Source organism: Hemiscyllium ocellatum, chromosome 35, assembly GCF_020745735.1.
Source record: "Hemiscyllium ocellatum isolate sHemOce1 chromosome 35, sHemOce1.pat.X.cur, whole genome shotgun sequence".
In the NCBI taxonomy this organism is placed as follows: domain Eukaryota; kingdom Metazoa; phylum Chordata; class Chondrichthyes; order Orectolobiformes; family Hemiscylliidae; genus Hemiscyllium; species Hemiscyllium ocellatum.
The window spans coordinates 15,699,323-15,726,260 of record NC_083435.1 but is presented as its reverse complement, the minus strand read 5'-3'; the positions used below and the strand labels follow the sequence as shown (position 1 = coordinate 15,726,260).

Genomic DNA, 26,938 nt, shown 5'->3' with positions numbered 1-26,938 from the left:
ACGGAAATTGAAATATAATTGGACAACCGAACCAACACAACAACCCCACAACTTAACAAAGGAGCTGTTCCAATTTTCTGCAACAACCCCATAAAAACAGACATTGGAAAAGAAGTCTTTTAATTCAAACTACAGGCTATTATAGGAGAGATGTTAGCGAGAGGCATCTGTCGAATCAAGGAAGCCTTTTGTTTTCCTCACAGCGTTTTTTGACCAGAATTGTCCAGCCTGTGTGCTGATACCTAAAACCAAACGAGAACAAAACCACTCTGAGCTGGTAGGACTGGCCACTCCCCTTTCATTGAACAAGTGATTTTTTTTAACTAAAGGACCCTTTCCCTGATTATTGCTTCAGGCAGTATCTGTTAGCCATAATCAAAGTGGCCTCAACACAGCCAAATCAGGACCTCTGCCTTTCACAATCCTTTTTGAAAAATAAATACAAGGACGACAGAACCCTGTTAAGACAGCAGTATCATCACGGAAGACACAGTAAAATACCAGTCACTTGATTAATGATGACATATATTATTTTGGTCATTCGAGAATGTGGGCATCCCTGCCAAGGTTGGCATTTTCCCAGAGGGCAGTTAAGCTTACTAACCATGGTTTATATCCACTTGATCGAAAACTTCAGCAGTCTAACTGTCTGTATCAATTCAGAATGAAAAGTGTAGAATACCAGGTTAGATCCTCCCAAAACATTTCACGAAGGTTGCCCATACTCTAACTCTTCCAGTTGTTTTAGGCAGAGCATGAGTAAGCTCTAATTCTCTGAGACCGACATGGCTGTGGTCATATACAGATACGATGGACGTGCTTTAAAAAAGGTCAGACTTTATTGCCTAAAAGACTATCAATTTTTGACAACAATTAATTTTCACGCATGATAATCATGAATGGCGATATAATCCACATTAGGCTCGCGTTATTTGCATGGAAAATTCATCATTTGCTATGATGGAATTTCAACTTATGTCCCCACGATATTTGTTTGGGTTTTAGAATGCTGTCCCAGTGATGTTATCATTAAACCATCAACTCCCCTCATTAATATGAATTATTTTCATAACTTTCTGAGTCGAGCATAAGGAGATTTCAGCAAGGTCTTCACCTCCTCTCTGAATCTCCTCTGGGTCAGTGCATAAATACAAGTGTTTGTGCAGGAGCTGGTGCACATCAGCAGGAACGCTGCCCTGATTGCCACATAGAGTGAGTGTGAAACTTGGAAAGACGTCATGTGGGTAAACTTGACGCAGATATGGATAATAGTGATGGGGGCTGACAGCACCACGAAGCAGCTGGAGATGGTGAAGAGCAGAATGATGGAGGTCCTCCTGCTCTTCAGCTCGGGGTCTCTGCCCATCTCCCCAGCGTCAACTTTGCTGCTCTTGAGAGCCCGGCGAACTCTGCTGGCTGCTAGGATATGGCCGGCGGTGAGAGTGTTCAACAGCAGGAGCAGGGGAATAGGAAGGAACATGTTTGAGATGTTGGTGAGCCATCGGTGAGCTGCCCAGACCGGTGAAGTGAGGTAAGTAGTGACGGTGCGGCAGCCCCACTGTACATTGTTCAGAACATGAGTGGGCTCATAGCGAAAAGACAAGGGAATGTTCACCATGATGTTAAGAGAACTCACGATGAATATGACTACGTTAGCCATTCTTTCAGTGCAATACCTCCCCTTCAATTTGTTGCAGCAAATTGCTACAAAGCGGTCAAAGGTGAAGGCGATGGTGAACCAGATGGAGAGTTGGATGCTGAGCCCTTGCAGGAAGGCACTGAGTCGGCAGGCGGGGGTGTAGCTCAGCAGTGAGCCCGGGAAATGATACTTGAAGATCTGGCTCACAAACACGTTGAAAACAAGGACCATCAGATCTCCTGTTGCCATGGCAATCATGTAGTGAGTGATTCCTTTGGAAAGGCCGCACTTCCCTTGGGAAAGAATCAGCACTGTCATCAGGTTCGCTGTAAAGAAAATCAAATCGTGAGATGGATCCAAACACCCAGAGATGTGCAGCGATAAGGTCTTGGATTACACAAGACTGATGTGCTGCTGGCAATGCTAGACTTGAACTTCAATGGAAAACAGTGAAATCTCATTCGCAATACATTGTCTGTGTCATGGAAATAATCAAAGGGTAATTTCAGGACTGGGATATTCTATTGCTCATCACTTTGCACCGTTTGCTGTTCTGGTTTCAAGAAAACAAATAGCATTATTTTAGAAGTCACTCAGAGAAAGATCACTTGCCACATCCTGCAGTTAAGGTTTTGTTGGCTGAAGTGAGATTATGTCATCTTCATTCGAGTCTGGAAGAATATAAGGTGATCACATTGAAACATATAAGATCTTGCGGGGAATAGACAAAGTGGAACACAAAAAGAGATATTTACTTCCGACAACAGTGATTAAGACGAGGGGACACGGTATCAGAGTAAACTGTTTCCCATTTCAAACAGAGGTAAGAAATGTATTATTCTCTGAGAGAGTGGTTGGAGAGTGCAATTCTGTTCCCTTGAAGGTAATGGGATATTGGCGTATAAGATTATTATAGACAGAGTTGGATACACAAAGGAGTGGAAGGCTATGGTTTCCAGGCAGAATGACTGTCAGCCATTGATGACTAATTTTAATGATTGCAAGGATGAGATCGAGAATTTCTGTTCCAATTGTTTATGATCTCGTTTTCTGCTTAACCAGAAACAGCCAAGGCACTCTCCCATGAGGGGAACATCGTCTCAGCATTTACCCTGTCAAGATCCTTAAGAATCTGATATATCTCAATTGAATCACTGTTCATTTTTCTAAACTCCAGACAGTAGACTCCAAAACTGTTGAATTTTCGACCATAAGACAATCTTTCCATACCTATGATTATCCTAATTGTCCTCGTATGAATTGTGCCAGATGAAAATTTATTTCCTTTGTTACTGAACGAAATAGCTCACAGTGTTCCAAATCTATTCTCAGAGCTGCTTGAACTTGCAGTAAGACGTCCCTACTGTTGTACTCCAACCCTCTTGAAATAAGAGGCCAGAATTCCAGACGCCTTCCTTATCACAACGCGTTCCTGTTTGCTAATTTTCTGTTTTGTTTTTAATTTCCGTAGGTCCCATTTCCCTTTGTGTATCTGCTTCCTGATGCGTGTCACCATTTAAATAAAACTCTATTGCTTTTTCTCCCTTCTCAAATGAACAACTTGACATCTTCCCACATTATACACCATTTGCAAGATTTTGCTCATTTACTTTATCCAGCAATATCTGTCTGAAAAAAACGTTTGTATCCCTCTCAAAATGTGTAATTAATGGTCTTCTGACTTACTTCATCTACCTCATTCCTCGGATTATTGGGATATTCAAAGTTTCATCCAACGTCAAGACTGATGAAAAATAATTGTTTAACTCCTCCACAGTTTTATTTCGTTCCTTCAAACACAGTTGTTTCCCATTCAGTCAGCTGGGACAGGAATAATTGTACTCAAACCGAAACCAATGGTAATTAAAAGGAAGGAAAACTCAGCAGAAAGCAAGTGTTAAATTCGGAGTCTATATCAAATTGCAAAGATTCAATTTAAAACGGAACAGGTCAGCAAAATGTCACAGCGGCTTCTAATCACTTACCTGGAATTCCAAAAATTGCCAGAACAGGGAAGAGAATTTCTATTGGAAGCGCCTGCACTCGCATTTTCAGGTAAAGCAGAAAAAGTCCAAATGAGTTAATGCACTGAAACACACTCAACTTATACACAAGGCAATCCTCCAGTGAAACAGTAAACAGATCTCATTAAACATGCTATTTCTAACGAACAAGTTAACATCTCGCTTCACTGAGCAGCATTTACAGTGGGCTGTATTATCCTCCGAGGATCAGGACCAGTTCTCTCAGGCTCCACAGCTCTTAATTCTCAGGAGATCATTCAAGACCTGATTGCCTCAGCTCAACTTTTACCAGGCACCGAGAGGTGGTTAGTACAAGAGGAGGATGCAAATCACCACGTTTTAGACTTTTAAGTCAACCTGTGCTACGCCACGGCTCTGGAAAAAGTCAGAGTTGAATCCAGTCCTTCTCACCCATCCAGAGTGATCCTACAAATGTGCGACTTGATCTCTCAGTTACACATTTCTAGTCTCACCATAGTCTTTCTCTTTTTAGTTATTGCATTCTGTGAAAAATGAAAAAAAAATTGACAGCCATTTTCATTTTCGAACAAAAAGATTGTTTTAAACGTGATTTCTATGGTATTCATTGACAGCAGTGATAGCATATACAATATACAGTTATTATGACAGTGGTTGACATATAAAACACATTTTACTTGAGTCAGTTTCCATTAGGAGATCTTTACTCACATTGTCAGCAACAACATCGATTTAAGACGAAGTTTCTATTAGAATATTGTTCTCTCAGCCAAATAAATTATTTTTATGCAAAACAGCTCAAGTCTTTAAGTCCATAATGTTCATTTCATTTCCCACAATATCTCACCAGAAGAAAAATAAGTCCGTTAAATATTACTGTGTTCATTAATGTTTTTTTTACCTTTGTTCAATACATTTCTGGTAGGAGTCACTACAGTTCTGCAGTTCAGAATCAACTATATTCACGTCAACATATCTCCGGAGTTTGCATTTCGCCTTTATTGAGTAAGAAAACCATAATCGTTTCATCTATTACTAAATAACAATCTGCCAACATCATTCTTAAATTCACTCAATGTTCGAGCATCCAACACATATTCCACAGAATCATGACCGTTGCAGGAAGAAATTTCTCCTGATCTCCGTGGTAAATTTTCTACTACAAATCAGAAAGCAGTTACCTCTCCACCCAGATTTCTCAATGTGCGGAAACATCCGCCATATGTCGATTTTGTCAAGTGTCAAGTCCAGTCTCAGAGACCCAAGATGTTGGGGTTTTGGCGGAAGCCAATGATGTCTGTTATTTGGACTTGGTCATGAGGGAATTCAGAAGGAGATTGGAGGGATAGAATACCATGGGTTGGAACGACCTTTCTGGAGCAAATGGGAGAATGCAAAAGTCATAAAGATCCTGATCTTAAAATGACATGAAGAAACTAACATATATCCATTGAAATGATGCTCGAAACAGAACATCTCATTTTTGAACTTTCAGTGGGATATCGATTGTAGTGTTGAAATGTCTAAGGAATGCTCAGAAACCAGCGCATCTGGAAAGGAACTGGGTATTAAAACCATAATTGTTACGCACTTGTTATTCTACATCAACCCTTGATAAAGATATTCACAAGAATGAAGGTTTTGATTCTTTATTTCAATAGGAGCTGATTTTCTTTATTTTTCAAATGAAGAACACCTGAAATGATAGAAAAAACCATTGGATATTGGATGGCACGGCTGGAGTGATCCAATAACGTCGAACAGAGTAACCTGGTGGCTTCAGGGAAGACGGGGAGGAAGAGGACACGATGAGAAATATTGTGAGTGCGACAAGGTCCTCTACTTTCCAGGAATTGGTGATAATTACCAGTCTACACTTGAAAAGGTATGCCACTGTAAGGTCAGAGAAAGGTGACTCTGGCTGAACCACACCATTGATATTCTCTTGAACAGCTCTAAGGGGTTTCCACCAGCAGTCCATTATTTTGGAAATCTCTGTGCTGATGGAACTTGGTTTGTTTGGGAGCTGCTGTAAGGTGAGAATTGATGCCTTCGTCCTCCAAGAAATGTCTAGAATTCTACTCGAGGTAGTTTAGAGCTGTGGAGGATTTTGTCGCTAGTTGTTGTGCCCCGAATGCTGAGTAGATTGTACAGTGAATGGGTTCGATAAGTCATTGTTGTACCTGTTCTATCACGGGTAAGCACAATTACATTAATCAGGATTTCCATTTGAATTCGTGTTATATTTGACTTCATTATGAGACAAAATAAATAGAAGTGTGATTTTGTTCACATTTCACGCGCCTAATGCAGTAATTTCAATCCTTTTAAGTTGTTCTTACAATACATTTGATAATACCGCATTTCACGAGATTGAAAGTGCGATTATTTTAAAATTCTGCCAATCAGAAGCCGTCCATACCACTTCCCTGCTTTCTTCCAAAACCCTTTGATCCCTTTAGTGCAAAGAACAAAATTAAATCCTTTTTGAAATCATTCAATGTTTTCGCCTCAACCTCTTACTGTGGCAGGAAATAAAGAGGCTCTCTCCTCCTTTCGTAAAGAAATTTCTCCTTATCACACTCTAAAAAAGAAATTCTGTGTCCGAAGACTGTGACCTCAGTGTCTGGTCTTCCAAACCTTGGAACATCCTTCCTATTCATGCCCTGACTCGTCCTCTGAGAATTTTATCGTTTTGCATACAGTTTCATGGAAGTTTATAGTTATATGATCCTCCCTCATTCCTCTAAATTCCAGTGAATATAATCCTTACTGTCTTCATCGTTCAGTCCTGCCATCCCAGGAGTGAACCAGATAAATTTGCGTTATAGTCCTTGCAACATCAAAACATGCTTCATCAGATGATTACACCAAAACTGCATTGAATGGTCCAGATGTGGTCTGACTGAAGCCCTAAGCAATTGCAGCAAGACATTCCTGTGCCATTACTCAAATGGTTTTGCGATGCAGTCAACATTCCTTTTGCTTTCTTCAGGATCTTCTGCACCTGCATATTTATTGTCAGAGACAAGGACACCCAGAAATTGTTGCACCTCCTCATTTCCTAATCATTCTATTGATTATCAGACATAATCCCATTGTATTATGGAATGAATTCACCAGACTGAATGGCCTATTTGTGCTTTATCATCTTATCGTCTTATCTTCTCCTCATTCTGTAAAAGACAAAGTCAATGTTAAAACAAAATGCCATAGCTGCTGGAGATATGAAAAAAAAACAAAGTGCTGAAAAAGTCCAGGTTATCTGACAGCATCTCTTGAGAATAACCACTCTCAACCCCACCCGACTGTAACACCTGTCCTCACTATCCGTTCAATTAGCAGTGCATTCAAAGGATGATCCGTCACCAGTACACACATAGTTCCCCCCCTGTCATCGTTCCAAATGGACTAATCATATCAAATTCAGTCTTTGATTCTCTCCTCCACTTAGAGATTTTCACTTCACTAATGCCCACTGAATGTATGTACATTATTTCATATACTTTTGCTTTCAGTGAGAACTTATTTTCCTTTTGTAATTCTCGGTCTCTTTTCTACAACAATTACTACTCTCTTTGTATTTTGTTTTGACGCAAAAGATCTCCAAACTTCCCCAGATAGTCTATTCCAATTGCCCACTCTCATTTCAACAATGTAAACCTCATGACTTGCCACCTGTCCCTTAGTTCTGAAGAACAGTTTGCAACATCAGCCTGTCAGTGGCACTGAGAACCGTTTGTTATCTCCAAAGTGAGCTGATCCGAATGTTCTGGCACAGAATAACTGGATAATCGTCCCCGAAGATTTTGTCTAATTAAAGAAGTGCAATGTTTGATCAAGGTCCTGCTTTTCTACAGTGGACAGGTTCCTGTGTGTGCAAGTGTATGGATTTTTTTTCAAAAGAAGTCATAATGGCAGTGATGCCAAAATGTCTACTTTAAGAAAGGCAGGGGTTTGGCAAGTTCTCCCATTTCAGTTTTTTTTTCTCGTTTGGTTTAGTTGTAGCATAGAAGCTGATGGTAGTTGCAGCAGAAGCTAGTACATGTTAAAGTTTCCATGCTGCAGCAGATGATTCTTTTCTGGCTTCTCTCTCAGAAATCTCTCCAGGCCGTAAGAATGTGTGTTTGAAGATGACTTTTACCAAAGGATGTGTCTATACGATGTAGTGGGAATTGGAACACCAGCTTGGATAAATAGTTATGTCGAGTCAGTTGGATTTTCAAATCTGAAGCTTCATCTATTTCCTGATGAAGGGCTCCTGCCTGAAAGGTCGATCTTGCTGCTCCTCGGATGCTGCCTGACCTGCTGTTCATTTCCGGCTTGACTCTAATCTCCAGCATCTGCAGTCGTCACTTGACACCTCGTGGATTTTCAATGGTTGAGTTATTCTAAATTCAGTTTCCTTTTGTTCATGCTTCAACTGTAGAGCTTAAATAAATTCTGTACTGCTTAAACTGAGTGATTTGACCAGCTGTATCTCTCCTGGAATATCCGATCCACATCTATCTTTAAAATAACAAAAAACGTTAGGGTCTAGGCTACAATCTTGAAATATTTTGAGGACGTCTTGCCTGGTCCATAACAATATGCAGCCCCCAGTCAGCATAAATCCAGACTGAGAGTACTAACACTCTGTTGGTTAAATTTTACATTCATTGATTATCAGCCGGCTGTTCTCCAGATGTTTCTGACTGTAGACCGTTTAATTACTTCTCCCTAAAACCTGACTATGTATGAGCCTCATGTGCCCCATCTACCTGTGTGACACCAAGAGGATGGCCTCCAGATTGTTTTACGACATTGTGAAATCATGTTTGATCAGTGCGTTACCTCTCGCAGGGACCAATTGCAACAATGCTTTAGATAATACCATAACCGAAGGCATATCACCAAAGTGTTAATCTGACAGAAAATGATGCTGTATAACATTCTGACTTGAAAAGAGGAACCTGCAATACACCTTGACTTTTTTTTTAAAGTCGAGTTTCTGAGGACAAAACAATAACTAATTGTTTTGGAGGAATTCGCAAGTTTTGCTTTATTTTCAATGGTGATTAATGGCAGGCATTCACGCCCGGCATACAATGTAAAGTAATACACGGCCAGTAAACATCAGAAACTGACGTGGAGGCGCTGGTGTTCGAATGCAATCGATAAATACAGAAGTGACACGACACGAGGTTATATTCCAACAGGTTTATTCGTTATCACAAGTTTTCGGAGCGCTGCAGCTTCGTCACTTTGCTTCGAAAGCTTAGCCCCCGAAGTGCATGTCCGCTCCTCGTACATTGCCATAGAGCTGCTTCCCAGCCGCATTGGAGAGTGGGAGCTGCAACCTCCATTGCTCACCTGCAATCACTGAGTCTTTCGGAGATGAACAGGAGGCTAGAAGAACACAGCAAGGCAGGCAGCATCAGGAGTTAGAGAAATCAACAGAAGAGGAGGTGCTGGATGTCTTAAAATGTATAAAGGTGGATCAATTCCCAGAAGCTGATCATTTGTTACCCAGAAAACTGTGGGAAGCTTGGGAAATGATTGTTGGGCCTCTTCATGAGATATTTATATCATCAATTGTGACAGGTGAAGTGCTGGAAGACTGGCTGACGTGGTGCCACCATTTAGAAAAGGTGGTAAGAAAGCAACTAGGATATTACACATTGGTGAGCCTAACATCAGTGGTGGGCAAGTAGTTGGAGGGAATCCTGAGGGACAAGATTTACATGTATCTGGAATGGAAAAGACGAATTAGGGATAGTCAAAATGGCTTTGTGCGTGGGAAATCTTGCTCACAAACTTGACTAGGTTTTCCGATGAAGTAGCAAAGAAAATTGATGAAGTGAGAGTGGGGGACATGATCTTTGTGGAATTCTTTGACAAGGTTCCCCGTGGTTGACTGATTAAGAAGTTTAGATCACATGGAATACAGAGAGAACTGGCCATTTGGATACATCACTAGCTTGAAAGTAGAAGACAAAGGATAGGAGTAGAGGCCTGTGAGCAGCGTTGTCTCACAAGGATTGATGCTGAGTTCACAGCTTTTTGTCATTTACATAGATGATTTGGATGTGATCAAAGGAGGTATAGATAAACAGTTTGCAGATGACACCAGAATTGGAGATAGAGAACGACGAAGGCTATGTCAGATTACAATGGGATCTTGATCAGATGTACCAATGGGCGGAGGAGTGGTAGATGGAGTTTAATTCAGATAAATGTGAGGTGCTGCACTTTGGAAAGGTAAACAAAGGCATGAGATATACACTTCATGGTAAGATCCTGGAGAGTGTTTCTGAACAAAGAGAAGTTGGAGTGCAGGTTCATAGTTATGTCAGTGTGGAGTCGCAGGTAGATAGGATAGTGAAGAAGGCGTTTGGTATGCTGTCCTTTATTGGTCAAAGTATTGAGTATAGGCGTTGTAGGTCATGTTTTGGTTGTTCAGAACATTGATAATGCCTTTTCTGGAACATTGTGAGCAATTTAAATGGATTCTGGATGGGTATCTGAATAGGAAGGGTTTACACGGACATGGGCCAGATCCTGACAAATGGAACTAGATTAGTTTAGGATATCTGTTCGGCATGGATGATTGGACTGAAAGGTCTGCTTCTGAGTTGTACATCTCTGTGACACTTTGACTGTCTGCCTCGTGTCATTGAGAAACATTTACAGTGAGCTGTGTGATCCCCAGGAAAACAAAGCCAGAGTCAATCAGGAATTAGAACTCTGAATTTTGAAAGAGTGACCAGGGACCTGATTGCCTCTGCCTGAAAGTAGTGGGGTGTGGAACGTAAGGTAATCCATGAGGTAGATTCAAGTAATGAACTCTCATGATTTTAAATTAATGTGTGCTACCACAAGGTTCTGGAGAATGTGAGTGTTCAACAGGTCTTTTAACCCAGACAGAGAAATCTAACGACTGTGCCACATGAGCCCTCAAGTTTCATTTTTTCTAATAATATGTTTCTTTTCCTTCCATTGTTACTGCATTCAGCGCAAAAATGAAGAAGTATTCTACAGAGCCATTTTCATTTTCAATCAGAAAGATCTTTACAACATGATCTGTGCAGAATACATAGAGAGTAGTAAGCGTTTACGTACATGTACATTATTTTCCCACAAGATCTGCATCAAAGATGTAAAAGTCTTATGAAGAATACAGCAGCCATTCCAATTTGTTAACAATTCTTTATTAAATTTCCAGAAGGAATCTCTGGCCTGCTAAAATGTAGAACTCCTGATAAAATCCGTTTATGTCAACATTTCACAGAATTATGTGATTTGTCTTTGGTACCAGTACAACTGTCAGCCTTTAACCCATTATTCATGAAAAGATCTGTCTTCCCTCTCCTTAAATTTACTCAGTGTCCCAGGATCTAACACATATTACACAGATTTAAGACCCTCTGCGGGAAGAAAATTCTTGTCATCTCAGTTTTAAATCCACTATCACTTAAACTAAAACAATGACTTTTCATTCTACATTTCCCGACACGAAGAAAACATCCTCACTGTCTGTTTTCTGAATTATCAAGTCAACTATCATAGATCAAAGAACTAACAGTTTTGGCAGATGCCTATGATGACTGTTACAAGTGGGGGCTTGGTCATGTGGGAATTCACAAAGAGATTTGAGGGACAGAGTATATGGGGATGGAACGAGTTCTAGGGAGCAAATGGAAGGATGCAAAAGCCATAAATCTGAAAGTCCTGTACTTAGGATAATAAAAATAAAATAACACATCTGTTGAAATAACGGTAGACACACAAAAGCTCATTTTTGGACTTTCATTGGTGCACTTATTGAAGTGCTGGAAAGTCGAAGTAATCCTCAGGTAAAAGTGAATCTGGAAAGGAAATGCATATTTAATGAATACGCATGTTATACAGGGCACATTCTTCCCCACCCTCTGATAAAATGATTCAGAAGCATGAAAGCTTTGTGTCTTTTATTTCAATGGAAGTCGACTTTCTTCATTCCTCAAACCGAGAGCACCTGAAAGAATTGGAAAACATCAGACATGGGATGGCACTGTCCAGGAGTGATCCCACAGCTTAAAAAGGAATGACCTGGAGTCTGCCGTGAAGAGGATGAAGAAGCAGAGAGGAGGAGCAATAAGGTGATTGCCACAGCTTCGGGTTTTATACAGAAACATGTTGATTTGAGGAGCATTCAGAGCACAGGGCTGTTCCTGAAGTGTCAGATAAAGGTGACTCTGGTAGAACCACAACATTAAGATTCTCATGGACAGTGCTGAGGAGGCTCCACAGCAGTCCATCACTTTGCAGAAAACTGTGTCTGTTTGGGGCAGCTGGGGCTGGCTTGCTTGGAAGCTGCTCTAAAATGAGGTTTAGTGACTAAATCATCAAATCTTAAGTCTTCAAAGATAGGACCTAGAATTGTACTGGACACAATTCGGCAGGACTTTGTCACTGAAATGTGTGTGCCTCATGCTGAGTGGCCTGTCTGGCAGCTGTGTCCGGTTAATGTGTTAGGTCAATCACTCCTGTATCTGTTTATTCATGTGTTAGCATACTTATGTTCACCATGATTTACATGTGAATTTATGTTGGATTTTGGTTTCATGTTGATTGTATTCATTTCACATTGCGCTCTTCAGTAACTTCAAATCTTTTCATTTATTTGACGTCTGATTCATTTGTAATATTCGGTGATACCGGAGCTCTCCAGATTAGATTTATGGTCATTTTAAATTCTGTGATTCAGTCTTTCATCCAACTCAGTCTATCTTTCTTGCTGTCTCCTGATACCCATTGCTCCCTTCAGCCCTCAGAATAAAATTATCTCCGTCTTGAAAACATTCAATGTTTTAGTCTCACACTCTTCCTGTGGCAGAGAGTTCCAGAGGCACATCACTCTAGGTGAAGTATCTTCCCTTCATCTCAGTCCTAAATACCCTACTCTGTGTGCTCAGAGTGTGACCACAGGTTCATAACTCTCCTTAATAGGATCATTCTACTTAGTCTTGCACTGTATGGTCTTTTTAGAACTGTTGAGTTTTAAGTATAATTTTGGTGAATTATATAGGTATAACACGCTCTGTCATTGTTGTTACCTTCCATTAAATGATCCAGTATGTCTCCATAAGTCAGTACTGCCGTCCCAGGAGTCAATCTGGTAAATTCTGATTATATTTCCTACGTTTCCAAAACATCCCTCATTAGATAATGAGACCGAAACTGCACTTACTATTCCAGACGTGGTCTCACCAAAGTGCAAAACAATTGCAACACATTTTCCCTTCTGCACCAGTTCTAGTTTAATAACAGACTACCGATAGCAGGGCTAAGTAAATTGTATTCAGTACTCCAAATGTACCTTTAGTAATGACCTGTTCAGCCTGAACAAAATGTCTCCACTCCAATACTTAATTTCTGACAAAGTAATGCAAACCTGTGAAAATTCTTCTTGATCATCCAGTCGACCGATGGTGCAACTTTGAAGAAATATGCACCTGGACCCATAGGTCACTCTGTTCGACACCAATCGCCAGTTCCTTGCCATTAACCCTGCAAGTCCTCTCAAAGTCTGTGGCACAGACTGTGCACAAACCTGCACAGATGCTCTTTTCGTTCTCAACTCTCCTATTGAATATTATCCTGCTCCAGTTCTCTAACTTTATGCACCAGTTCTCTCACTTAGTGTCCCTGGCACAAATTGTCCAATTATTGATACCCTGTTTCGATTCTCTCATTTCGGGGTTCCCTGGTACAATTGTTCTTTCGTTAGTGGTGAGCTGAATGGAATCTCCAATTTACAAATATTAGTGATGTCCCAGCCCAACTGTCCCATTTAGCGGTGACCTACTCTAACTCTCCCATTCAGTGTTGACCTACCACAATTCTCCTTCTTAGTGACACACGGCACCAATTCTCCCAATTCATCCTACTCTGCACCAATTCTCCACTTACTGCGACAATGCCCCATTTCTCCTATTTACTGCGACACCACCCGAATTCTCCCGCTTAGTGCCACACCACCCCAATTCTCCCATTTATGGCTGCATGCCTGAAGTCTCCCATTTAGTGGAACATGCCCCAATTTTATTATTTCGGGATTTGTAAAGCCATAGAATCAGATACACGGATAGCACAGAAATAGATCTTTGATACAACTAGTCCATGCTGACCATATGCACTAAATTAATCTAATCCCATTTACCAGCACTTGGCCAAATTCCGCTGAACCCTTCTTATTCAGATACTCATCTAGATGCCTTTGATACAATGTAATTGTACCAGTGTCCAATATTTCCTCTGGCAGCTCATTCCAATCCCGCTCCACCTTCTGCGTGGAAAAAGTTGCCCATTGGGTCCTTTTTAAATTTCTCACCTCTCACCAGAAATCTACGCCCTCTAGTTCTGGACTCACCACGCCTGTCTATTTAACCAATCCATGCCCAGCATGATTTGAGAAACCTCTACAAGCTCATAACTCAACCTCCGATGCCCCAGAGAAAGTAACCCCAGCCTATCCCGACTCTGTGATTTGTTCTGACTCAAAATCTAACTCGGCTGTTTGGTATAACTCTCTCAATTCAGGAATTAAACATCCATCGGAAAATGTGAGCTGAACAAGTCAGTCTCTGTTTCTTCCTTCATCTGACGTTATGAGTTTATTCACATTTCAAGATTGTCATAAAACTCAATTTCCAAGTCATGTTCCTTTTTTTGAACACGACACCGTCACCACATCAGCAACACATACCCCTGTCCCAAACAATCCAGTCCATTGTATAAGCTCGAAAAATAGCTGCAACAAGTCAGGAAGCATCTCGGGTGTTCTCATTTCTGATGATTCACCCTCAGTGAGAACAATGTTTTTGAATTATCCAGGTCATTTTGCAAAGTTGGAATCAATGGGGACTCGTTGCATTATTCCCAAGGCAAATTCACCGTTTTATGAGCCAATCTTTAATCCAACTCTATGTACTAGAACTGAATTGCAATCTGCATGTTTGCCTCAAATTCGCATTTTCTCTTTCACTAAGTCAGTAGTTGCATCATCGGTCATTGTTAGTGTCTGACATGCTCCTGATGTGTAAGTTATCAGTTTGGTGAATACAATAAAATCGAGTCCTTTGAAAGTAAAAGATGCAAAGCCTCCATACTTCTGATTTTTTTGATCAATAGTTGAGGAAGAATGTGCCCTGTGTAACACAACTCAGATTTTAATAGCCATTTCCCTTCCAGATGCACTCCACTCTGAGAACAATCCCACCACTTCAATTGGTGTCCCACCTAAAGTCCCAAAAAAAGAGGTTTAGAGTGTCTAGCATTATTTCAATGAAGGTGTGAAAATGCACAAAAAAACTCAGCCATTCGGCCCTTCGAATTTGCTCTGTCATTCAATAAGATAATGGCTGATCTGATTTGAACATGAATTCTACGTTCTAGAATATCCTTGATCATTTTCATCCAAGTGATGATCAGAAATCTAACTACTTACAGGGTAAAAACATATATAAAATTTCTACATTCCATTAGCTTTTGAGCACGGAATTTCCAAGCCTTGCGTACCTCCGAGAGATATCAGTCCTAATAATCCTTGTCTAAATGAAGGGCACGTTATTTTTCAGCACTGGTTCTGGTGTGCAGATTAGGGTATGTTAGGGGACTCAGTTATTTTTCACAAAAACACATTAATTGTCAATAATGACTCCAACGTAGAAAGAGACACTGAGTCTTGTGTTGACTCAACAAAGGTTCAAAATGTACACATGCAAATTTCTTAAGGTCTCAGGGCCTAAATGACATTCGAGGGACTTATTCATATTGTCCACAATCTTTTAGTGCTTTCTTTTCTAAAGAAGAAACCTTGTGGAAAAATAAATGAAGTGTTATGGAGTTTAATAGTACAGCTGTATAATATAAAAATCATTCATTTAACTGTAAAGAACAACATTTTAATGGTCACTCTGACAAAAAGCTAATATGAATTATATGACTGTATTAAAACATCATGATTGAAGCAGCCTTAAGTAAAATATGGTTGCTCTGGCAAGCAATGCGTTTTATTTCATTAACTTTGGTGAGCGACAGCAATAATGTCAAAAAGTTCTTTCGAACACTATGTCCAACTGCCTCTTAAGAATACCCTTACATTGTTCACCAGAGACGTTTAATCATTGGAGAAAGAGAAGAGTAAGTTTCAAAAGTTATAACTAAGGGCTGACATGGCGCTGTTGTGCAATCCCTCATGCTGGGCTAGTTGGCCTGGGTTCTAAGTCTCACTTTCTCCTCAGCCCTCTGCTTGCACATGTTGATTTAAAAGGATGAAATGTTATACTTTGTTCCTACCCCGTGGAATAACTTACTCTCTGCATCAAATTAAAGTTAAGCCAAAATAACTAAGTCTCTTATGTTCCTCTAAGACATCAGCGCTTATGAAAGCTGGGAGTCATTGTCAATGATACTCTGTGGATCACAGAGCTCACTTTAATTGTACTGTACAATAACTTGTTTGTTTGAAATAGTGTGTATAATGAGATCTGATCACCCACTCACTGGAGGATTGGCTTTTGTATATGTCAAGTGCCTTTCAATGCTTTGCCTCATTTTGACTGCTTCCACTTTCACCTGAAAATGGGACCACAGGACCTTCCAATAGAAATTCTCTTTCCCATTCTTGCAATCCTGGGAATTCCTGGTAAGTGGTTAAAAGTTTCTGTGATTTTTTTTATTGCTGGTTCTGTGTTGAATTTTGTCTCCGTAATTTGCAGCTGTACCCCACGAATTCCTCTCCTGCATATTGTTGCGTTTGCCTGTTCTTCATTACCATCAGTTTCAACCCCTTGCGGTTTGTCCACACCCAACCCTCGGGTTTGGAAACAACTGTGCTTAGCCTGAACACAGCGGGTTACGTTGAAAAGGAATAGAATTAGCTAAAGTGAAGTGCATGGGGAGAGTCACAGAAATGACTGTAAGCTTGCAATGGCAGACATTTAAGGGAATAATTCATGACTCTCCTCTGAAAATAAAATCCATCCCAGTAAGGAGGAACGATTCTACAATTGGGAAAAACCAACCGTGGCTAACCAAGGAAGTTCAGGAGCATATTGAGTTGAAAGATAAAGCACACAGAGGCGCAGAAATCAGTGACAGGCCTGAAGACTGGGATAAACTCAGAACTCATCAAAGGAGGACAGAAAAGAGAGAGAAAGTAAACTGAGAGCCAAGCAATAAGGAAGTCAAAAACTGACTGTAAGAGTTTCATTAAATATGTAAAAAGGGCAACAGTGACCAGCAAAAGAGGACTGAAAAGAGAAAATGAACTGAGAGCGAGCAGGAAGGAAAATATAATCTGACTGTAAGAGCTTCTTTAATTACATTAAAAGGAAGAGAGTGATCAGAATGAAAATGAACTGCGGAGATAATCACAAGATACATGGAAATGGGAGAGAACTTATGCAGATATTTTGCATCACTACTTACAATCGATGATACTTCAAACATGTCATAACATGTAGTGGAATATAGTGGAGAAACTGAGACCCTTCTCAATCACTAAGGACGGAGTATTAGACAGCCTAATGATGCAGGTCCTTTGGCCGAAGTCCACACTGACTCCACAAAGAGTAACCCACCCAGACACAATCCCAAAAATTTACCCCTGACTCATGCACATAGCACTATGCGCATGGACAACTTACCTGATCTGCAGATCTTTGGATTAGAAAGGAAACGCATGAAGGCACAGGGAGAACTACCTGATATGAATTAAACTAATGCATTAAAGCATCATGATTGAAGCAGCCTTAAGTAACATATGGTTGCTCTGGCAAGCAATGCGTTTTATTTCGTTAACTTTGGTGAGGCATGGAAACCATGTTCAAAAGTTCTTTCGAACACTATGTCCAACTGCCTCTTAAGAATACCCTTACATTGTTCACCAGAGACGTTTAATCATTGGAGAAAGAGAAGAGTAAGTTTCAAAAGTTATAACTAAGGGCTGACATGGCACTGTTGTGCAATCCCTCATGCTGGGCTAGTTGGCCTGGGTTCTAAGTCTCACTTTCTCCTCAGCCCTCTGCTTGCCCATGTTGATTTAAAAGGATGAAACGTTATGCTTTGTTCCTACCCCGTGGAATAACTTACTTTCTGCATCAAATTAAAGTTAAGCCAAAATAACTAAGTCTCTTACGTTCCTCTAAGACGTCAGCGCTTATGAAAGCTGGGAGTCATTGTCAATGATACTCTGTGGATCACAGAGCTCACTTTAATTGTGCTGTACAATAACTTGTTTGTTTGAAATAGTGTGTATAATGAGATCTGATCACCCACTCACTGGAGGATTGGCTTTTGTATATGTCAAGTGCCTTTCAATGCTTTGCCTCATTTTGACTGCTTCCACTTTCACCTGAAAATGGGACCACAGGACCTTCCAATAGAAATTCTCTTTCCCATTCTTGCAATCCTGGGAATTCCTGGTAAGTGGTTAAAAGTTTCTGTGATTTTTTTTATTGCTGGTTCTGTGTTGAATTTTGTCTCCGTAATTTGCAGCTGTACCCCACAAATTCCTCTCCTGCATATTGTTGCGTTTGCCTGTTCATCATTACCATCAGTTTCAACCCCCTGCGGTTTGTCCACACCCAACCCTCGGGTTTGGAAACAACTGTGCTTAGCCTGAACACAGCGGGTTACGTTGAAAAGGAATAGAATTAGCTAAAGTGAAGTGCATGGGGAGAGTCACAGAAATGACTGTAAGCTTGCAATGGCAGACATTTAAGGGAATAATTCATGACTCTCCTCCAAAAAGAAAATCCATCCCAGTAAGGAGGAAAGATTCTACAAGTGAGAAAAACCAACCGTGGCTAACCAAGGAAGTTCAGGAGCATATTGAGTTGAAAGATAAAGCACACAGAGGCGCAGAAATCAGTGACAGGCCTGAAGACTGGGATAAATTCAGAACTCAGCAAAGGAGGTCAGAAAAGAGAGAGAAACTAAACTGATAGCCAAGCAATAAGGAAGTTAAAACCTGACTGTAAGAGCTTCATTAAAAACGTAAAAAGGACAACAGTGAGCAACAAAGGTGGACTAAAAAGAGAGAGAAAATAAACTGAGAGCTAGCAGTTAGGAAAATATAATCTGACTGTAAGGGCTTCTTTTATTATGTTAAAAGGAAGGGAGTGATCAGAGTAAATCACAAGATACAAGGAAATGGGAGAGAACTTATGCAGATATTTTGCATCACGACTGACAATCGATTGGCTAGACAGGAAGTCGACAGAATTCAGAATTGAACCCAGGTCCCTGGTACTGTGAGGTTGCAGGGCTATCCATTGAGCCACTATGCCACATGGGCTGCAAGCTCCCAAAATCCTTGAAATTGGAGTAGTGCCAGAGTTAATGGTTTCTGTGCCAGTTGTGTTCAAAACGGCGCAGGGTGGGGAGAGGTGGGAGCAAAGAGTAACTATATCGGTTGTTGAAAAAGTATTGGAATCAGTTACTAAAGATGGGATAGTACAATATTTTAAAACATCCTCATCTCAACAGCAGACAGGACAGCTTCATGAAAGTTAATTCTTTTTCTGACAAATTGATTTGAATGTTTTGAAGAAGACTCAACCAGAATAGATAGAGGGGCAATTGTAAATGTTTTATGTTGAACTTTGAGAAGCCCCTCAATAAGGTAGCTACGGAAGATTAAGCCATTATGTAAGACCCCCATGCTATTGGAGGGAGTGCATTGTTATGGATAGAGAATTGGCCACAGGCTGAGAAGTAATGGTTGAGGATAAGGGTTTTTATTCAGGTTGGTGGTCTATGACCAGTGGGGTTCCACAGGGATCAGTACTAGCATTACAACTGCTTACAATATATATTAATAACTTGGAGGAAGTGAATGTATCATTGCCAAATTTGCAGATGACACCAAACATAACTGGAAAGACAGATTATGAGAGGAACACCAGCGGTTTACAGAGAGATATTGATGGGTTTGCGGGCAACAAGTTGGCAAATGGAGTAAAACATGTGATCATGTGAAGATGGTCATTCTAGAAAGTAGAACAAGAGACAGAGGTGTATTTCAATTGAGAAAAAAGATTCACAGAAAGTTGCAAAATAAAGGGGCACTTGGCCATCAAATGTACAAAGGTAGTACACAGGTGCAGCCAGTAGTCAGGAAGGCTAATGGAATGCTGGCCTTTATTTCAAGAGTTCATTTGATTTTGTTCGATTTATTCTCGTCACACTGTACCTGAGTACAGTAAAATGTTTTGTTTTGCAATAAGTGCGGACACATCAAAGCAAAGAAGATCATACAGTCTATGGGTGTTCAGATGATCTGAAACACACAGGTTACAACTGCACAAGAGGTGTGCAAAGCAAGATCAACATTAGCAAGGTCACAATTTGGAGATTCTGGTGTTGGATTAGAGTGCACAATGTTAAATATCACACAACACCAGGTTATAGTAGACAACCACCTGGTGAAGGAGCAGCGCTCTGAAAGCTTGTGCTTCCAATTAAACCTGTTGGAGTATAACCTGGTGTTGTTTGATTTTTAGCATTAGCAAGTTCAACATTTTTTTTAAAGTTAGATACATCATTCAGTGCTGTAATGGTCAGAAAGTCTTCTTGTTGGCACGTGCGGTCAAGTTGGAGTGTAAGAGTTGGGAAGTCTTTCTGCTATTGCACACAGTATTGGTGAGACCACGGCAGGATTTCTGTGAGCAGTTTTGATTCTGGTATTGAAAGAAAGATAACATTTCATAAAAATCAGATCACAGAGGGATTTTTAGGTTATATATGGAGGGAATGTATAATGAGTAAAGACTAAACATTTTGGGAGTCGACTAAATGGTTTCTCGAAGAATGAGAGATAGTCTTGTTTAGACATATCAGGGGCATGACAGGGTAAGTGCTGAGAGGATGTCTCCCCCGATGGCAGAGTGCTTTGAGTGTTTCTGCTTCCACCTGAAAATGGTATCAAAAGCACTTTCTGACACAAACTCTCAATCCCATCCTTGTGATACTTCACATTCCTCTTATGTGGTTAAAAGCTGTTGTGACATTCATCTTGCCTGTTTGATTTTGCAATATCTGAAAGGGCAGAATCTCAGAATAAAGCAATCTCACTTCCAGACTGTGATGATGAGGAGGAAGGCTTTCTCTCCAGTGTTTGTGAGTGTTTGGAACCCCTGGTCACTGGGGGAGCTTTGAAGGGAGATTCTTTATGTCTATTTAATGGTGAAGTCGGCAGGGTTTTAATGACAGTGGCAGACGTTTCAAAAAGACAACTTTTTGACGGACATTAACCCGGGAAAAGGAATGTGGGAACAAACGGTTTTGAAGTAGGAATAGACAAATTGGCCGTTTGAACACCTTCCGACTTTAGGAGGATATTGGCTGATCTAAATGAGCTCCATCATCCCGCCTGCACTACATGGGTGTCTACTCACTGATGGAGCCAAAATTTATCCAACTCATTCTCATCGACCTAGCCCTCACGCCCTGTAGAGGAAGAAGATTCCACATTATAACCATTCTCTGAGAGAATAAAAACCTCCTTATCTCTGAGAAACTGCTCATCCTTAAACTGTGTCCCCTTGTTTATATCCTTCCTGTCAAGAAGAAACTAGCTTTTGCAAGGTTTGCGAAGGTTTGTAACATCATCAGTGGCAACCTCCAAGTGAAGCGAAGCTGTTATCTCCTGCTTTCTATTTATATCTTTTCTCCTGGATGGGGTTCCTGGGGTTTGTGGTGATGTCATTTCCTGTTCGTTTTCTGAGGGGTTGATAGATGGCATCTAGATCTATGTGTTTGTTTATGGCGTTGTGGTTGGAGTGCCAGGCTTCTAGGAATTCTCTAGTGTGCCTTTGCTTAGCCTGCCCCAGGATAGATGTATTGTCCCAGTCGAATTGGTGGCTATTTTCATTCATGTGTAGGGCTACGAGGGAGAGAGGGTCGTGTCTTTTTGTGGCTAGCTGGTGTTCATGTATCCTGGTGGCTAACTTTCTTCCTGTTTGTCCGACGTAGTTTGTGGCAGTCCTTGCATGGAATTTTGTAGATGACGTTGTTTTCGTCCATGGGATGTACTGGGTCTTTTAAGTTTGTTAGGTTTTGTTTGAAAGTATTGGTGGGTTTGTGTGCTACTAGGATTCCGAGGGGTCTTGGTAGTCTGGCTGTCATTTCTGAAACTTCTTTGATGTATGGTAAGATGGTTAGGGTTTCTGGCTGTGTTTGGTCTACTTGTCGTGGTTTGTTCTTGAGGAATCTGCGCACTGTATTCTTTGAGTCTTTGTTCTTCTTGAATACGTTGGAAAAGTCGTTCTCCTCTGTTTTCCGAACTTCGTCTGTGCTGCAGTGTATGGTGGCTCATTGGAAAAGTGCTCTGATACAGCTTCATTTGTGTGTGTTGGGATGGTTGCTGGTGTAGTTAAGTATTTGGTCAGTGTTGTCGGTTTTCTGTACATGCAGGTTTGTAGTTCTCCGTTGTCCTTTCTTTCGATTGTGACATCCAGGAATGCAAGCTGATTGTCGGTTTCTTCCTCCTTGGTGAACTTTATGCCTGTGGGGTTCTTGTTGATGATATTAAATGTCTCTTCTATCTTGTTTCGTTTTGTGATGACAAATGTGTCATCTACGTAGCGGACCCAGATGTTTGGTTTGGTGGTTGGTAGGGCTGTTTGTTCTAGTCTTTGCATTACCGCTTCTGCTATGAATCCTGGTAGTGGAGATCACATGGGTGTGCCGTTGGTTTATTTGGAGACTATATTGTTGAAGGTGAAGTGGGTGGTGAGGCACAGGTCATTCGCTTCATGATGTTTTTATTGGTAATGTGATTGATGGTGGTTGGTGTGTGTGTGATGGTCTCTTCTAAAAGTGTGGTAAATGTTTCCTTTGCGAGAACGATGTTGATGGAGTTGAACAGTGCTGTTACATCGAATGAGATCATTGCTTCGTCTTCCTCTATTTTGGTGTTTTTGATGATTTTTAGAATTCCTGGTTGAAGTGGATGGAGTGCTGTGACTCTTCTACTGGGTACTTCAGTCTTGCGTGTAGTTCTTTGGCCAGTCTGTAAGTTGATGTTCCGGGTAGTGAGACTATAGGTCTGAGAGGGGCTCCTGGTTTATGGATTTTTGGTAGTCCGTAGAATCGTGGGGTGTTGGTCTTTTCGGGTTTCATTTCTGAAATTTCGTCTTGTTTAATTGTCCGGAATTGTGTAATTTTCTTCAGAGATATGTAATTTTGTTTCCTGGTGGGGGGTCCAGTCTAGCGTCACGTGTTGGAAGGTGTTGGTGTCTGCGGGTAGTGCATGGGCTTTCTCTGTGTAGTCCCTTCTGTTCAGGATGACTGTGAACCAACCTTTGTCTGCAGGTAATATAGCAATGTTTTTGACTTTTTTGAGGTTTTCTAGGGCTTTCTTGTCTTGTGTGTTCAGTTTGTTTCCCATCCCTTTTGAGCTCAGAGTAGGTGCAACTGTCTGTCTGGTCATTTGTTGTGTTCCTTCCTGAGATTGTTGTCCTTCAATATGGTTTCTAATGCCGCGAGGCAATCCTTCTTGTCAGCGTCTCGGTAATTGAAATTTAATCCTTTGACTAGTACTGCTTTTTCTGTGTCTGAGAGGGTCCGGTCTGATCAGTTCTTTATCCATGCCCCTGTGTTATCGGTTTTGTCTTTTTTTGTGCATTTGTCCAGTTTTTTTCTTCAGGTCCCGATTTTTCTTAATCTGTGTTTGTCGTTGTTTGGTGTTTATAGCTCATTCCACTGCGTCTGTCCATTCTTGATTTGTTGCTTGTTTGAATAACGGTTTTTGGTGCGGAATTTCCCGGTTGTATTTTCGGAGTCTGTGGTCGGCGTCATTGATTAGTTCTCGGAGCATTCTGTGGCCGTTTCGTTCTGGTAAACTTCTGGCCTGAGGTGTTTTTCTCGGCGGTTTGTATTGGAGACATTTTGGCAGTACCTGTTTTCTTAAACATTCATGCATGAAGTACAATTGTTCACGGGTGGAACTCTCTCGGATCGCATTCCTTTCCCATCTTCGGGCAGGTTGTAGTGGATAAACTCGCTCTTGGTATTCTAATTATTCCATTCTCCTCAATATCTCAGATATTTCAATGAGCTCACCTCTTCTATTGTGGATTCTAATTGATTTAGGCGTAAACTTTCTTCACAATACCAGACTTTAATCCCTGGAGTGTGCCAAATGAATATTCTCTGAGCTGCTTCTGATTCAATAGGATTTGTTTTCCTGAAATGTGGAGATCAAGTGGTGCAAAGTGAGAACTACCTGTATACTATTCCTCAAGTCTTCTTCCAATTACTCTATTCCTAACCCTAACCCTAACCCAATTACTTCCTTGACAGAGAACATGGTGGGTACAAATGAGATGTCACTGTTTTTCGTTGTTGCACAAATATATAATTACACACAGCATCCCACAGTCTTGCGACTCCCACCTTGTGGAACCCTTGACAGTGTGCCTCCTGCTGGGCGTTTTGATACATTTCACGATTGGATTTTCTTTCCAGCGAACCTGATGACAGTGCTGATTCTTTCCCAAGGGAAGTGCGGCCTTTCCAAAGGAATCACTCGCTACATGATTGCCATGACGACAGGAGATCTGATGGTCCTTGTCTTCAACGTGATCGTGAACCAGATCATCATGAATAATTACCCGGGCTCGCTGCTGAAATACACTCCTGTGTGCCGGCTTAATATCTTCCTGCAAGGGCTGAGTCTCCAACTCTCCATCTGGTTTACCATCGCCTTCACGTTTGACCGTTTTGTAGCAATTTGCTGCAACAAATTGAAAGCAAAATATTGCACTGAAAGAACAGCCAATGTGGTCATATCCATCGTGAGCGCTCTTAACATCATGGTCAACATTCCCTTGCCTTTTCGATATGAGCCCACTCATGTTCTGAACAATGTACAGTGGGGCTGCCGTACAGTCTCCAGTTACCTCACTTCACCAGCCTGGGCAGCTCACCGGTGGCTCACCAACATCTCAAACATGTTTCTTCCTATTCCCCTGCTGCTGCTGTTGAACTCTCTCACTGCCCGCCACATCCTAGTCGCCAGCAGAGCTCGCCGGGCCCTGAAGAGCAGCAGAGGTGGTGCTGGGGAGATGGGCAGAGACCCCGAGCTGAAGACCAGGAAGACCTCCATCATTCTGCTCTTCACCATCTCCGGCTGCTTCATGGTGCTGTCGGCACCCATCACTGTCATCCACATCTGTGTCGGTGTTACTCAGCTTGTGGCTTTCCAAGGCTCAAGCTCACTTTATGTGGCAGTCAGGGTCGCGTTCCTGCTGATGTGCACCAGCTCCTGTACAAACACCTGTATTTATGCACTGACCCAGAGAAGGTTCAGGGAGGAGGTGAAAAATATGCTTAAATATCCCTCCTCGCTGCTCTATAAGCCACGTTACTAATTTACATTGACATGGGGAGATGCTGATGTAATGATAACCTCAGTTGACCCATATCCAGAAACCAACGCTAAAATCCTGGATGCACAGTTTGAAATTGCACCATTTGTGAAATTTCCATTCAATAAAAAGCTATCTTTACCATCTGTCCATTAGCGATTGTCAAGCCTAAAAGTTAATTGCCATCTCAGAACGAAGGGATGGAATTCTGGTACCATTACCTGGTCTACTTACCTGTGGCATCAGGTCCATGGTCATCTGGGTTACTCATAGCTGCCCTCTAGGCAATAGATGCCAACCTCATGGGTGATGACAGTATCTAAAATGAACAAAACACATTTGTACCCCATCTATTTTTTGTAATTATCAATGCAACTCAACTGATCCTGATACCCTGGGCGAAGCCCCATCTATTTCAGAGTTGCAGTATAACACTCATTCAGTCATGGCAATCAACATTATGATTGACCCTTTAGTCCAACGTGTCCATGCCAACCTGATATCCTAACCTAATCTAGTCCCATTTGCCTGCACTTGGCTATCTGAACCCTTCCTATTCATAGGCATATCCAGATGCCTTTTAAATGTTGTAATTGTACCAGTCTCCACCACTTTCTTTGGCAGCTCATTCCACACACGTAACACCATCTGTGTGTTAAAGTTGCCCCTTACATCCCTTTTATATCTTTCACCTCTCACCGTAAACCCATGCCCTCTAGTTCTGGACTCCCGCACCCCAGGGAAAAGACCTTGTCTATTAACCCTATTCATGCCCCTCATGATTTTATAAACCTCTGTAAGGTCAACCCTCAGCTTCCAACGCTCCAGGGAAAACAGCCCCAACCTGTTCAGCCTCTCCCTAAGCTCAAATCCGCAAATCCTGGCAACATCCTTGTAAATCTTTTCTTAACATATGACTAGTTGGGTTCATCTATCTGCAAATGTTGGGACTTACAGTAAATTTAAACCAGACGTTAGCAATACTACAATCGTCGAGTTTAATATGGTTTTGGCAGTCACATTGACAGGTTGGGGGAAATACATTGCGTCGAAGAGATAAACTGGACTAATACCCAGATACAAATCTGTATAACTGTGAAGCAGAAATGTAAACATTGGATTTGTTTATTTGGATATAATCTATCTACCAGGCCCACTGTCAAGGAAAGGCCGCCTGCATTTTCAAAGACCCATCCGACCCTGGCAATGTTTTTCCACAACCTCTACCATTGGGGAGATGGTACAAAAGCCTGAACACACGAATAAGATAGTTTCTTAACTTTTTCTACCCTACTGTTTTTAAAATACTGAATGGACTCAGAAGCTCTTAACATTCGCTTCTCCCTGTGTTTTTGTTTTTGCTGCTGTTTTCCTATTATTTACTTATCTACGCTACCTAACTCTGTGAGCTGCCTGTATTGCTGTCAACACAAAGCTTTTCACTCTTCCTCAGTACATGTGACACTAAATTCAATTCAACTCTGAATGTAAGAGACTCAATTGTTAGAGGCGGTAAGAATGATGAAAGGTTGGCTCAGAGTGCGCAGGAACAATCATTCACAGGTCTACATGCAGTTGACATCAGCTTACCGATGAGATGCAAGGACTTCCTGGCTGAAATTGGCTAAACAAAACTGTCGAGTAAAAAGTGAGGTCTGCAGATGCTGGAGATCAGAGCTGAAAATGTGTTGCTGGTTAAAGCACAGCAGGTCAGGCAGCATCCAAGGAACAGGAAATTCGACGTTTCGGCCAGAGCCCTTCATCAGGAATAGGCTGATGAAGGGCTCTGGTCCGAAATGTCTAATTTCCTGTTCCTTGGATGCTGCCTGACCTGCTGTGCTTTAACCAGCAACACATTTTCAGCTCTAAACAAAACTGTCAGATGTATTGTCAGA

At 41.3% G+C, this 26,938-nt stretch overlaps 2 protein-coding genes across 2 annotated transcripts; one reads left to right on the top strand and one right to left on the bottom strand.

Annotated features, from left to right (window-relative positions):
- Window positions 1–1,066: 1,066 nt before the first annotated feature.
- LOC132832979 (probable G-protein coupled receptor 139) lies at window positions 1,067–3,688 on the bottom strand. Its single transcript, XM_060851226.1, has 2 exons — window positions 3,625–3,688; window positions 1,067–1,965 (listed from the first exon to the last, which is right to left on the bottom strand). Exons 1-2 carry the CDS (start codon window positions 3,686–3,688, stop codon window positions 1,067–1,069), a joined length of 963 nt encoding a protein of 320 aa, XP_060707209.1.
- A 20,461-nt stretch (window positions 3,689–24,149) lies between these two features.
- Window positions 24,150–25,046, top strand: LOC132832978 (probable G-protein coupled receptor 139). The gene has a single exon (XM_060851225.1). It carries the CDS (start codon window positions 24,150–24,152, stop codon window positions 25,044–25,046), a length of 897 nt encoding a protein of 298 aa, XP_060707208.1.
- The last annotated feature ends 1,892 nt before the right edge of the window (window positions 25,047–26,938 follow it).